Source organism: Aquila chrysaetos, chromosome 10, assembly GCF_900496995.4.
Source record: "Aquila chrysaetos chrysaetos chromosome 10, bAquChr1.4, whole genome shotgun sequence".
Taxonomy (NCBI): domain Eukaryota; kingdom Metazoa; phylum Chordata; class Aves; order Accipitriformes; family Accipitridae; genus Aquila; species Aquila chrysaetos.
In genome coordinates, this window is record NC_044013.1 from 34,031,365 (window position 1) to 34,046,464 (window position 15,100).

The following is a 15,100-nucleotide window of genomic DNA, read 5'->3' on the forward strand; positions in this document are numbered from 1 at the left end:
GCGTCCACACCAGCAGTGCTACTTACGGCACCACATCCCACGCTAATTAATGAAAAGATTTGCAGAATCGTGCCACTTAAAATCTCACTGTAAACCAACACACTGCCCCAAATCCCTACTGTAGTGCTCACTGATGTAAGCTTTCATTTTTTTCCTCCGAGGGCAGCCGAACAGAAGGTCAGCAACCAAAGGCAGTCGGGAAAGAGAAGAAGGGCCCCTAGCAAACAAAGCTCTGAGGGGAAACACCTGGTGCTCAGCACACCCGATAGCACCAAGACAGCACAAAGTCACACAAAACCAGCAGCATTTTGCTGGGGGTAGGGGGGCACAGTTCATGACACAGCTGTGAGACACCCCCCCCTAAAACCAGTAATAATTAATTCCCATTTTTCTAGGTACTTTTATGATACTCAGCACCACATGATGACTTTTTCGTCAGCCTAGATGCAACTACCTCTGCTACTCTTACGAGCCATTAAAAAAGTAAAACACGATTCCAGCAACTGTTATTCTAAAAACTGTTATTCTATTTCTCTCATTCATAAGCCTGCATGTTTGCAAAGAGATATTTAAATTTGATTTTCACTATTTCTAAAGATTCCAATCCAGACCAGCATATAATCATGAAATTTTAGATACAATGAAAATGCAGTATGTAACTAAATACATCACAAGGCAGCTATATAAAAGTGAACTTACTACCCAGTTTGGAGTAGTTAAGAAACCATTAGCATGAAACTCCATTTCTACATTAAAGCCGGACAGACTCAGGGAACAATTCACTTAGTTTTTTTAGTTTTTAAGTACGCAGTGTCCTACTGCAGCACCTAGGCATTTGTGAATTACAGTGAAACCAGGTAAACAAAATGAAATATTAATCACAGCAGTCCTGACCATCTGACAATTTCTGTCTTTACCAGTATAATTATATTTACTTAGTCAACATGACAACCATGTTGAATAACAATTACTTTAGTTCTATGTGTCCATCAACACTTACACATAATATTTGAGAAGTGAATTAGTCTAAACTCTATTAGTATTTATTTAATTATAACAGAATTGGTGCTGGCACTTTTTCCAGAGTGAGAAATTGTCCTCGCTAGTGTGAGCTGGTCCTTTGGATATCTATGTCATACTGCAACAGCCACAGGAAACAAAAGGCTCAAAGTGATTTAAGGGCAAACAAAATACCTTTAATTCCTCTGGGGTTCCCACAAAGAGCTAAACCAACACTAAACACGCATTTGTGTTCTAACACCTTGAAAAAAAAAAAATCATCCTATCAGTATATAGCCACTACCTGAAGTGCACATCTTTGCACAGTAGCTTCATGCAGTGAACTGCCCTGTGTCCGCACCAGTGTGCTGCTGCCCATCACGGCATGCATCAGGGCACTCTGGGAAGCCTGTGAAACTAATCACCCCGTCACTCTCTTCAGCAGTAATCGGTCCCCTCCATTTGGTCACTTAATTCCCTCTGCATCTCTCTCCCTTGCTCTGTTGCTGTATTTAACCAAACAAACCAGAACACCAATTTCTATGGAATCAATTACACGTGTTCTTCCTTGAATTAAAGCACTTAGGTCAATCCTATGAGAAGTCTCTCTCCACCCAGGATCCGAGACCAGAAATAGAAGTCAATTCCATAAGCAAGAGTTTGGGAATGCGTCAGTAACTTTTTGTCAGAAAATTACAAATCCACAGTCTTTCCAGAGGAACACGAGTTTCAAGCAAACTTCTATGAAAAGGTTTCATATCCTGATGGATAAGACAAAGGGCTGTCAGTAGCCTCTTACCAGGCTGTACAGGGGACAAACTTTTATGCCATCTAATTTACCTAATGGATATACAAGCCTTTCTTTTGGGTTGGTTGGGGTTTTTTTTTGGGGGGGGGGGGGGGGGTGTTTTTTTAAATACGTTTCATAAGGTTTTGTTATTTTAATTGCAGAGTTAAAGTTAGACAAGCAGAAACAAATATTAGGTATACTTAAAAACATAGCCTAAAAGTTCCTCCTTGTTGTGAGATATTAACCGAAAGATTTGTACATGCTGACAACAACTCAGCTACATCACTAGCTTACAAGAGGATGGCTGCACTCATTAAACAGTCACCACGCAGATGTTTCTCTCAAGCAACTTACACACCAAACCGTTGGCAAAAGAAGCCTTCAAATAAAGAGCTGGAAACACAAGAAGTGATACCCAAAACACTGTGACGATTAAAAACATTGCCACGAATCCAAGAGAGGCCGGTAATGTTACACATCCACCCAGGTGTACGATTTTATGTCGACCTCACTTAAACATCAGGTCGACAGACTTCTGTAACAATTCTTTCCTGCCGGCTAGGGAAGTCCTCTGCTGCCGGCCGTGCTGCTGCACATCACCCCACCTTTGCTGGATGCCTGCCTGGAGCACCCCCTCTGCAGAAGCGGGTCTCTCTGCCGAGCTCTCCTGCGCTAACGCTCTCCCCCAGGCAATCTGCTCCCCTTGACAGCTGACTAGAGCGCAGGGAGACACTGAAGCGCTAGACTGAATTCACAGTTAAGTCGCCTGGTATATGGAAGAGGGGAAAAAAAAGGGGGGGGGGGACGACTAAACACCTCTAGATTTTAAGAAAAAAAAAAAAAGTCATTCTGCTTACTAGACGTAACTCCACACACTCCTCACCTGAGCTGCTTGTGCACTTCCTCCCCGGCGCCCGGGCACTGGCCTACACCGGTCTGCGCTGTCCCAGGGCAGGGGCTCGGCCCGCACCCCGCGCCCACAACCCCAAACGCGCACCCTGCCCCTCGTCCCCGCGGGCCGCCCGGCCCCGCCATGGCGGAAGGAGCCGCCGCCCCCCGGGCAGGGTCCCGCCACGGCCCTTCGGGGGCGGCGGCGGCGGGTCCCACCGCAGCTCCTTCGCATACCCCGCCCCGCCCCTTCCCGCCCGCGCCCAATCGCCGCCGCCCCGCGCAGGCCTCCGGCACGTGCGCGCCGCCCCGCCAGCCAATGGGAGGCGGCGGCACGGCGGCAGCGCCCCCTCCTCACAGCGGCCGGGGTCCCGGGGGAGGGGGCGGTGAAGGGCGCGGAGCCCCGCCCCCCCCCCCACCGCGCGCGGGGCGCTGAGGAGGGGGCACGCAGTCCCTCCCCCCGCCCCCGGCAGGGCCGCGCGGACCGCGCGCGGACAGCCGCCCCGCCGGGCCCCCGGCCCCTCCCGCAGCCCGCCGAGCGGCGGCAGGAGCTCCCCCCCGCCCCCCCCGGGGGATGCGGCGCCCGCCCCCCCCCCTCCCCCGCGCTCCGGGCCGGGGCGGGGGGGGTCTGCCCTCAGGGACCCGCGGGGTAACAGTCCCGTCCCCCGCCCCGGCTCGTACCGGGGAGGCCCGATCCCACCCTCCCACTCACCCGCCGCCGGGCGCGGGCAGCCCGGTCCCGCTATCTGGAGGCGAGGAGGCGCCGCCGGGCTGCGGGAGGAGGCCCGGGGGGGGGGGGGGGAAGCGGCGGCGGAGCCCCGCTGGCAGGGGCCGGTTTACCCCCGCGGCCTCTCGGCGGCTGGCGGGCCAGCGGGCGCGGCGATGGGCCCGGCCGCCGCACGGCCCCGCTTTTCCCCTCACGGTCTCGGGCTGAGCCCAGCGCCGCTCCGGGGGAGGGGAGGGCAGGGGAGGGGAGCGGAGGGGGGGAGGTCTTTTTGTTCCCGGAGCCCCGGCCGCGCAGGCGCGCCCCTCGCGGGGGCCGCCGGGAGCTGTAGTCCGCCGGCGGCGGCCGGGCCGGGCCGAGGGGAGGGCGGCGGACTGCGGCTCCCGCCGTGCCCCGCGCGGGGAGGGGGCGGGCGGCGCCCTGCGCCGAGAGGGGGAGCTGGGCCGGCGCGGCGCTGGCCGCTCGGGCGGGTGCGGGCGAGGGGGCTCGGGCGGAAGATGGCCGAGCGCGGGGCGGGGGGGAGGCCGCCTCCCTCCGCCCCGCGCCCTCAGGCCGTCGCCGCCCCGCGAGGGCTTCGCCGCCGGCGGGCCGTCCCCCGCCGCCTGGCCCGGGGGAGCGAGGGGAGCTGCCGGCTGCCCCGCGGGGCCTCACCGTGTCAGCTCGCCCCTTTCGTGGCTGAGGGCCCGTCGCGCTGCTCGGGTGAGCGGCGGCGAGCCCCGAAAACGCCTCCGCATGTCGGAGCCGGCGGCTCCTTCCTCCCCGCCCCGGTGCGGCTCCGGTGCGCGGTGCTGCCCGGCCGGCCCTGGCAGAGGCCTCGGCTCGGCAGCCCCGCGGCGTTCCCTCCCTTCCCGCAAAAACCGGCCGGGTTTAACACCCGGAGCCGCTCCCGGGCGCTCCAGAACCAACACTGGGGGCAACAGCCTCCCGCAAGCAGAAAGCCCGCTTTTGGTTTAATAAAGAACTTAGTAGCAAAACAATTATTTCCCCTGTTGCTGCCGGTGAGGTTATTACTATTACAAAGGTGCTCAGTGGAATTGATGCCATCTGTGAGACCTGTTCACCTGAGCATAACCAGGCAAACCCTTCAGTCGGCGTTGCTATTCTTTTCCTTTGAATCTAGGTTCTGTGTGGCAGATATGGATAGGAAGTTTTCCATTCAAAGGCAAACATTGCATTTCAAAATTGGTTCCAAATCAAAAGAACTGCTGTTAAAACCAGCTAGTTTTTAAATCAAACTTTCATTTTTATAAATACCAAGATTTTGTTTGTAGTGTGTATAGGGCTGTTACGATGCCTATAAAACTCTTAATGGTATTTTTGAAACATTAACAGCATGTTTAAGGTTGGTCAAGAGTAACCACCGAACACTAAGAGCGCAAGTAAATCTAATTTGTAAAGGAAACGGAAGTGTGCTTAGTTGAAAGCATCCAGCTTCCTCCTAGGTGCAATAAATAGCTATAAATCAAACGGGGGAATAAAGCTCAGAAGCTGCCTGCTGGGAAAGGACCCTGCAGGAGACACTTTGGCCATCCCCACACCATCACTGTTGAGGCTATGGACTTTGTGCAAAAAACATCCGTCTGCAAACACTGACCAGCGTCTCCTGAGCAAACGGTCCGAGTGATTCAAGATGTTGTGGCTGTCGGTGGTTCCTTGCCAATGTTGAGCTGGACGTAACTGTTCTCATCATTTACATTGTGGGAAAGGAGACAGAAGCAAGCATCCTGCAGTGGCCTAGCAAAAAACCCCCCCAAAACCCCCCCAAAAACCCAGCAAACCCCTCCCCCTGCAAAATTCCCCAAAACACCCAACAGACAAAAAAAAGCCACCACCCACTTTCATCAGCAGCTTAACCTAAACCAGAAGATTTCACCCTGTGGCATTCGGGTGGTTCCTTTTTGCGGATCCTGTGGAGGCAAAGGCATAACCTCTGGTGAAGGACTTTAGCACGAGGGACGCCAAATCTTTCTAAGCAGCCACAACTATTTTCTAAATCAGTATGTCAGCTCTCTGCGGTTTAGATGGCATTTTTAGTGGAAGGCATCGCTCCACGGTAGCAGCATGCTGTCACCTTCCAGCTGTACCTTACTGCACACACAGCCCATACTGGCCATTTCATACAGATTTAGATGTTCCAAGTACGCCCTGTTCAAAAGTTACTCAAGCAAATCCTCCTGGAAGACAGGAGAAGTTTTACCTGCCTAAGACATGGAAGCTCATTGCCAGGACATCATTCGGGGGCTGCATCCGGACCCTTGTCCTGCAGGTATGGACTGCTCCTGGTTGCAGAGAAGATGCCCTTTTGGTTACACAACAGCATCACGTCACGATTTATTTTGAGTTGTACGTGGCAGCTGCTTCCCGCTGGTAAGACCATCGTTGCCGTGGCTCATTTGCTACCATGTGGGTCCTTGGAAGAGTGGAAGTTTGGTATTTCTCTGGGAGAAGATTCTTCCCACTCTTCTGTATCCCTCTCTACCACCTGATCCAGCCACATGAGCTACGGAGCTGAATAAAGTTTAGGAGTTAACGGAAGTTGGAGAGTTAGCTTAAGTCATGCTTTATGTGGAATAATGTTTACCCATTGCGGTTACGAGATGACTAACTGAAAAATTAGTTCCTTAAGGCTTCTAAATCCATCGGAGACATTCACTGGGTGTTGTAAATCAATGCTCAGACTAGAAATAACTTGTATGTTTTTCGTAGCTAGAGTAATTAACAACTGTAACATATTACCATAGACCACGAGAATTTCTCCATTAGTGCAGAGCCTGGAAATTCAAGCAGCTCCCTTCTAGAAAAGGCATTCAGCTTAACACACAGTCTCCGTGGATTTTTACCAGCAGATTCCTGAACAGGCTGTTATATATAACATCTGACCAGTTAATCTTGATACTCTTTCTAAGTTTAAAATTCAAGGTAAGGTCTTCCGGCAGAAAATACTTTGATCTAAATTCCTTGGTTTAAAGTATTTTGTATCGCTTTGCTTTTCCCTCTACTAGTTAACCAGCTGGGCTTCAGCTACAGATTGAAAAAGATTTTCACACGACTACAAGGCAAGCAAAACATTTTTCTTAAACAAGGGAGCCAGACTGTGAAACCAAAAACGTTGGAAGAGAAGAGTTGAATTCAGTTATTTTTATCACCATTTTTAAAAAAAAGAGAAATTCTATTTCAAGCTCATAGCTGCCTTCTGAAAAGAAATTGAGACCAATACATACAGTTTATCTTTTTTACCTACTCATTAGTTTGGGGAATTATTCTGTTTCATCCCCAGAAACTTGTATTATTCTTTTTAGCACTCACAAGAGCGAGGCTGTCTTTATCAGAAGGCTTTGTTTCACTACATGCAAGAAGTTACAAATTTAACCTCAAGCTAAGCGTAGCATAGGGGATTTCAGTCAACTCGCCCTTGAAGTTTCTATGGGTAAATCTAAATATCCTTGACAACTTCCATCTACCATCTGAGAGTCTGAAAACCTTGATGTATGCCTGTTGAAACTATTGGAGTCCTCAAAAATTTGTGAGGGGGCGAGGGCAAGTAGAAACCAACCCGTCTTACACTGATCACCGTAGACCTGCTTTTCAGGCAGGAAAACTTCGAAACCCCTGCAAAAACTTCACACGCAGAGGGTTCAGATCCGATCTCAGTTCTTCCGCCCGGTACTGCCTTATCTTTGTCCAGCACGGGATACGTGCCTCAGTTTGCCAGCCTTTACTTGGCATCTTGCCATCTCTTTCCCAAAGTGCCTTAGTTCCAGGATTCACATGTATAACCTTTGAACAGAGGGCAAGTGCAGAGGGAAAGAAAGGAGGAAGCCCTAACCTCTCAGAAAAAAACAGCGCAGAATTATATTGTATTTGTGCAGAAGTCAGACTGCAGTGTCTGGAAGCTATGTGCAAATCTGTCAGACCGTCAGAGCATGGGGTTTGTAGTTCCTCACTGTGACAGTTTCTTTTATATGTAAATAGAATCCCTTTCCTTCTCCCAATTTATTTTTTTAATTGCAACTCCCAAACCACTATAGCTCCACTATAGCTCCACTACAGCCCAGGAGCAGCAACGCGCTCTTTGTATCAGAGAACAGTAGTGATGACAGACCAGAACAAGACTATAGTGATCCACATTTTTCCGGCACATGGCTCCAGATAAGCTTATTTCATGCTCCTTTACCAATTTTCCTTTGCTCCAGTTGCCTAGTTTCCTCTGCAGTTTTCTTTCGCTAAGCTTTTTCTCCGTTAGATAGTAAATAAGGACATCCTGTATTTTTCCTTTGAACATGGTGCATGTGATAAGGCTGGTGAACACATGGGCAGTACAAATATTTGGCTAGTAAAAGCACAGGCACCATTTTCTCCTATCATTTACTCCTCTGCCCTCAGTTAAGGATGTCCTGGGAAGTTTAGCAAGGGAGGAGGTACTAGAATGTCTTGGCTCTCCCCTCCACATCCTCCCAGAGTGATGATCTTAAATCAAGTTCCTTCTATTAGCATCATTTTTAATGACAATATAACGTCTATAGAGCAGGCAGAATTCTGTACTGTAACTCTTCAAAAGAAGAAGGAAGCATTTAAAAATAATTCACCTTTTGTGACAGAGGGTTACAGTGACAGTAAATATGCATTTTTCCAAAGATCAGGAATAAAAAAAAAAAAAAACAACTTGACACGCTATCCAAAATTGCAGATGCTAGCAATAGGTCATGGGGACCCCTATACACATCTACTTATAGCGCAAAAGAAGTTGCCACTTTGAAAATACCCGGCAAATCTGTGCAGTAAGATGCTTCGATGAGCACAGTAGTTAATGGGGACATTAGAAGTATCTGCGGCTGCTGAGTAATTATTCACGTCTCAAAATGGTCGCTGCACTTGCAGGCTCGTACAGACATTGCTGCATCAGCTTGTGCTTCCCAAATTTTCCTCCCAGCCATACCAGCCAGGGACCGAGTGTTTCTAAAATGAAAGCCGAGACGGTTGTGCACAAGATGGCAGAGTGGGAGATGTGCCAGCATCCCGCCACGCGCTCCTGGGCCGGCTCCAGCCCAGCGCCAGGCTTGGGCCGGCACTGCAAAGAGTCCCGGGCAGCAGAAAGGACAAAGTGAGCAAACACGAAACGCAATCGTTCACATCTACTGCAGGCGCACTGCAAATTAATTCAGCTGTATAACAAAGATCTTCAAGCGATGCAGAAGCCAGCAGTGCTTGTGCCTTGTATGTTCAGCCAATCCCTCAAATAAACTTAAATTATTTTTTTGCTATTAGGAGGCAATTAGATCGGGAGTTTGCCAGCGATGCTTTGTCATCCAAGAGAGGGTTTTCGGGTTTTTTTGGTTTGGGTTGGGTTTTTCTTCCCCCTTCATGCTCCTCACTAAGAAATCCTTGCCAGTGTAATTATGGAGCCTAGATGAAGCCGTTGACAAACAGACCAGCAGTTTGGGCACCTATGTTTTTGATATGAATACCCACACTACCGAAGGCTGAAAAGGGATTCTTGTATTTGTTTGCAATAAAAGACGACAGACATTTCTACTTGACCCATGTTTCTAAAAGAAAGGAGTTCAGGAGCGTTTTTGCTTTACATTATAGAACAATTTCATTGGCAGCTAAACTGTAAAAAATGTGTTTATACAAAAGTAAAAAAATTTCAACAAACCCAATAAATATTTTAGGGGATTGCCTGTGTTCAGGTTATGGTTCCAGTCCGATCTTCCTGGACACTGTCCATCCCCTCCCCTTACATACTCCTGCCTGCACAAGCTGTGCGGGGGGTGGCCAGGGACCATGGCAGGGAGGAGGTGGCAGCAGGCTGGCTGTGATGGGGATCACCTTCTAGGGTTAGGAGCTCTTCAGCAGGTCTATTCCAAATCTGACTGGCACCTGGATCTACTCACCTCCCCCGGGCACAGCAACTTCTCCCAAGGGGCCAAAAGCCACCTGAAAGTGATGGTGAAGGAGTTTAAAACTGAGCAGCAAGGAACCAGCCCAGTGTTCCTAGCAGGGAGCCCGGGACATGGGAGCACTCTGCCCTGATCATCTCGGTGTCGAGAAGTCAAAGCCAGATGCAGTTTTCCTCAGCTGCAAAGCTGGGTATTTTTTGTGCAAACTAACCATTCAGCATTCCTCACCGAGGGAGAGCGTGTTTGTCCACATCCATCACTGTCCTTCCCGGAGAGGTGCCTGGCAGCGCCGGCATGAGCAGCACGTCAGCACTCCACAGAGGAGCTTTCTCACACATCAATGCCATCCTCTGCAGAGGCTTCCCGAGGCAAACACAGGGCCATCTTATTTATTTTTGGCTGAACACAGTCAGCTGTCACTATCACTTATATGCCTGCAGATCTATTAGTGCTTCTAAACGCAATCAGCCTATTGCGTCCTTATCTCCAATTATTCTGCGCTCAGGTCTATCGACATTTGGGTGTGAAGAAGAGGGTCTTTTTTTGTCCTGGTTGCAACAGAAGACAGATTTACTCATGCAGACATCAGCAACATAACCAGCAGCTTAAAATGAGCCATTCATATCAGTAGAGCAACTGCAAGGAAGCTTGCTGCCGTAGACAAGTCAGATGCACCTCTTTCCTGAGGATTTTATAATCCTTTATAAGACCCTGAGCCTGCAGTCAGCTCTCCGTAGACTGACACCAGCACTGCCAGGGTCTATCCTAAAGCTGGAGGTTTCCAAGCTGGCAAGCCAATGTGGTATCTTTATAACAGAGAAGAAATCCTGTGCCACCACATAGCAAAGCAGTGATGGTGCTACATGCGGCAGTGGTGGTTGTTTTCTTAGTTCGCCTCATCTGTTTGGAAATCAGTTGTTTTGATTTAGTCAGAGAAATGGGGAAAGTGATTCAGAGAAAGCTCTGAAGTGGGACAGGAGGAGAGATCATCGTCACAGGCCACTCAACGGCAGCTGCTTCTCGGGGCTTTCCCAGGATGGGCCATGCCCTGGGCGCAGCAGCACCTCGCTGGTGGGTGATGCTGGATTGCACGCGGGCACACCCCCATGCAGGTGCCAGAAGCAGTTCCTTGGCGTTCACACAAAATAAGACCCAAGAGAACAAGCCCAGTGTGTCCAAACCAGCTCAGACATCTCAGCTTGGGTTCAGCAGGACCAACGCCAAAGCAGAGCTGGGGCATGACCGAAGGAGTCATCATTGCTTTCCCCATCACAGGTCACCTGTGACCCTCCCAGCTCTTCCAAACCCCAGGAAGAGAACTGCAGGGCAGGTCTGCACAAACCTTTAGAGCTGCATGTCCAGAGGACCAAGAAGAAGAGCAGTAAGTCTCCATGAAACATGCCTGCCTACCCCAAGCACTTCCCCAGAGCTAGCCCTGGGTTACACAGGCAGGGCCTGTTACACAGCTCAGGCTGCAGGGCTGGGTCACGGCGCAGGTGGACACTACTGTGGTTGTGCAGAGGTGGCCCAAGAAGGGAACAGGACAAGCACAGGCAACACTTTCCCCAAGTACTCACCCAGATCCCAGGTATTTTGGGGAGGTTCCCACACCCGATGTGGTTTGCCAGCTAGGTAGCCCTCAACAGATCTTGCTTCCAAGTTACTTCTCCAGCCTCCCCTTGAGCCCACACAAACTTTCCATGGCATCCTTTGGCACAGAGTTGCACAGATGCCTCCCTGATTCTCGATGAACCATTCCCAGCACCCTTCTTCTCCTCCCTTTTCCCTTAAAAAGCTGCTGCCCAGGCCCTTCTCAGAGAGTTATTAAAGTGCAGGTTAACGAGGAGCCTCGTTACCCTCCTGTGACCACACAGCTGTACCAGGGGAGACCTCCAGCAGTCTTCTCTGCCACCATTTGCCATTAGCAGAACGGGGCAAAGCAGAGCTCCCTCCTCCCCAAGCCTGCCGACGGCAGTGGATGTGCTGCAGCCCTGCGTCTCCAAATCCCGCAGGCAGCGATGAAATCCCAGCCCCTGGCATGAGGATTGTGAAGCCATTTTAGTAAGACAAATGGTCTTGCTGGGGATTCAGCCTGTCCCTTCCAGGAGTGCCTATTTCATAATCTTATTGGGGAAAAAATTAATAAATAACTTTAATGATGGCTCACAGAGATTCATTCCACTTAAACATCACCCCTCAAAAAACCCCACTCATGAAAAGACGTTAATCTCTGCATGAGAGCGCGCCAGTTCAGTTCAGCTACATCAATCTGCCTTTATACCCCACGGACCTGTTAATCTGAGTCTGAGACAGCTGTTTAATACATTCATTTAACAAAAGACTTAGATACTCCGCTGGCAGTGTCTTCGTGAATTACAGCACCACAGCTCCATCCCCCCGATTGACCCCGGAGCCTCCAGCGTCACTGCTGACCACCAGCTCTCCCGTCCAGCAGCACCAGCACACCAGTGGGGGGGGGTCTTTCTCTGGATTAGGTAATCCTAATCAATAGGACTACCCATTTAACCTGAACAGTGTTTGAGCCATTAACCAGAGAAAATAATCCAAGAGGTGGCAAAGCACAAGTTATATCTTATATATAAGTTATGTGGGGGATGGAAAGCACCGAACACCCTGTGTGGTTTGAGCACGGCGTGGTCTTCCGGCAGTGCCGGGGGAAGGAAAGCCGTGGCCGAAGGTCACGCAACTTGCAGACACATGAACTAAATAAAAGCCATTGCTCTGTCGAGTAGCTGCCACTCCTGGAAAGACTCCGGCTGTCCGCTCTGCCGGAGAAAGAGCCTGCACAGAAACCTGTGCCTGCTTCTCACTGGGACCACAGAAAATTTTGGTATGGAAAAGCATCTGCTGGGCTGTCCTCCCCCTTGCACCCTCCTGCACAGGGGCACACAGTGGGCCTTAAACCCCGCTACAGCCGGGTGGGCACATGGGGAAAGTGCCGAGTGTACAAGTGTACTCTTCGCTGGGTGAAAAACTGGCTGGATGGCCGAGCCCAGAGGGCTGTGGTGAATGGGGTGAAATCCGGTTGGCGGCGGGTCACAAGCGGTGTTCCCCAGGGCTCGGTGTTGGGCCCGGTTCTGTTTAATATCTTTATCGATGATTTGGATGAGGGGATTGAGTGCAGCCTCAGCAAGTTTGCAGATGACACCAAGTTGGGAGGCAGGGTGAATCTGCTTGAGGGTAGGGAGGCTCCACAGAGAGATCTGGACAGGCTGCATCGATGGGCCGAGGCCAATTGTATGAGGTTCAACAAGGCCAAGTGCTGGGTCCTGCCCTTCGGTCACAGCAACCCCATGCAGCGCTACAGGCCTGGGGAAGAGCGGCTGGAAAGCTGCCCGGCAGGAAAAGACCTGGGGGTGCTGGCTGACAGCTGGCTGAACATGAGCCAGCAGTGTGCCCAGGTGGCCAAGAAGGCCAACGGCATCCTGGCCTGTGTCAGAAATAGTGTGGCCAGCAGGAGCAGGGAGGTGGTTGTTCCCCTGTACTCGGCACTGGTGAGGCCGCACCTCGAGTACTGTGTTCAGTTTTGGGCCCCTCACTACAAGAAAGACATTGAGGTGCTGGAGCGTGTCCAGAGAAGGGCAACCGAGTTAGTGAGGGGCCTGGAGCACAAGTCTGATGAGGAGCGGCTGGGGGAACTGGGGCTGTTTAGTCTGGAGAAAAGGAGGCTGAGGGGAGACCTTATTGCTCTCTACAACTACCTGAAGGGGGGTTGTAGTGAGGTGGGTGCTGGTCTCTTCTGTCAGGTGGCTGGTGATAGGACGAGAGGAAATGGCCTCAAGTTGCAGCAAGGGAGATTTAGGATGGATATTAGAAAAAAATTCTTTACTGAGAGGGTTGTCAGACATTGGAATAGGCTGCCCAGGGAAGTGGTTGAGTCACCATCTCTGGAGGTGTTCAAAAAGCGAGTAGACAGGGTACTTCAGGACATGGTTTAGTGGGCATGGTTGATGGTTGGTCTCGATGATATTGAAGGTCTTTTCCAACCTAAATGGTTCTATGATTCTGAGCCCCAGCTGGAGCCGCCTGGGGGGGTTCCTGGGGCAGTCAAGCCTTGGCACCACCGGGACAGAGCCTCCCATGCCACCTCAGCCTCCATTTCATTAGCTTTAGCCTTTGATAAGCAACATGCTTTAAGCTGTATAGGCTACAAAGGACTACACGTAAGGTATATGCTACCCATACTGCTTCGCGCGCTGCTGGAAGGGGCTAGTTACTGTGGGGGGGAGGACTGGGGGTGGGTGTAACGACTGCTGGAAAATAGCCTGAAACTTGATTGTCTCTCAAATCAAGTCTTATTTTGCCATCAGCTGAACTCTTCAAAAGTCAAAATAAAAAAAACCACCCAAAGAAGGAAGCGAGACCTTGCGCTTGGCTGCATTATTAGTTTCCTGGCCTTGCCGTGGCGTCAGGGGAGGGAGGTTTCTGCAGGCACCCAGCCGGCTGTGCCGGCCCATCGAGCTGCAGCCCACAACCCCTGATTGCTCCAAAAGGGTTTGCAAAGTGTTTCCTCGCAAATGCATTCGGGCTTCTGAATAAAAATCACAGATGCTGTTTATGCTGTTCTCTAGCATCTCGGTGCACTATGTTTTTTAAAAATGATTTGAATCAAAGCTCTCATTCTTTAATTAAACTTCATTTAGCTGCCATCTGCCTGGGATCAAAATGGCTTCATGTTTTGCAACTCTTAATGAGGATTGTTATTGGATTTGTAAACACATAAACAAAAAAAAAAAAACCAACCCACCAAAGTCTTTGAAAAGTAATAAATGAGAAACGTGGCTCAAGTGTTAAGATCTGCATCTTCACTTGTCTAATTGTAATGGAGCAGATTCCATTCAGCAGATAATCACGTTATACACAAAAACTGGGTATAAAAATACCCTGCAACTGCAGGATCAAGATTAGGGAAGCTGTGAGAATTACAGCTGAGGGAAAACAGTAATAAAGCAATATCTGTCATTTTTCTGAAGTGGGAAGGGTCAGTGCTCCTGGGTCACAAGCAAACCCATGCACTGAGGGCAGGAGCTTCCCACCCCAGCCACGGGAAATGAAAAGTGGATGCTGTGGCCCTGAAACTCCCCGAAATTCCAGCGGGAATTACTGCTATTCACTCCCCAAAATATATCTGTTACCAGAACCCAGCAGCCTCAAAACCCAACCTGGGGATGCTGGAGGTGCCAGGCAGTCGTGGAGCTACCCAACCGAGCAGACAGGGCAGGGCAGGAGCTGCGCTCCGGTGAGCGGGGTTGGAGGCACGCAGAGCTCCAGTTAATGGATCAAGAAACTTAGGAAAGAAAACCTGAGCCTGGAGCTTGGGCTCAGCCCGTGCCATAGCGGCACAGCCAGCCTTCCCCTGCCCCATCTTGCTAACCAGGCTCCGAGCCGGGGATGCTGGCAGGGGCAGAGGGAAGAGGCAGAGTGGGGAAACAGTCCTACGCTGCCTCCTTGCTCGGCTTCCACACACACCCCCTTCCCATTTACAGCCTTTACGCTTGCGTTCGGCTTTCTGAACTAAATCATTAGTCCCCAGCATAGCTCCCATGCCCTAATTTAACTCCACTGCCTGCACTCACCCCTGCCTTTCAGCAGCAGTAATTAGGGCCCGTGCAGGGTGCAGTGCTCCAGACCCATGCCCTGGGAGCAGCCTCCCCCCCACCGCCGGTCTGTTTGTGGGACGCCGGGACGGCAGCAGACCTGGGGCAGCCTCAAACATCTCCACTCATTACCAAACCGCGCCACTGCCTTCAGTGCTATGGCATCAGACCTTTAATTTTT

The 15,100-nt window shown here is 50.8% G+C and overlaps 1 protein-coding gene across 11 annotated transcripts in view; it reads right to left on the reverse strand.

Moving 5' to 3' along the window:
* Nucleotides 1-3,648, reverse strand: part of GTF2I (general transcription factor IIi) — an 82,711-nt gene extending 79,063 nt beyond the window's left edge. For 10 of the 11 annotated variants that reach the window (XR_003925258.2, XR_005933328.1, XR_003925259.2 and 7 more), the window contains exon 1: nt 2,673-2,845. Coding sequence is in view for 7 of the 11 variants with exons in the window: in XM_030027238.2 (XP_029883098.1) it covers nt 2,673-2,824 (152 nt within the window). In the remaining 4 variants the exon portion in view is untranslated. Of the gene's footprint in view, nt 1-2,672; nt 2,846-3,389 lie in introns of those variants that run through there. The other variant, XM_030027247.2, reaches the window with a different exon arrangement.
* Nucleotides 3,649-15,100: the final 11,452 nt, after the last annotated feature.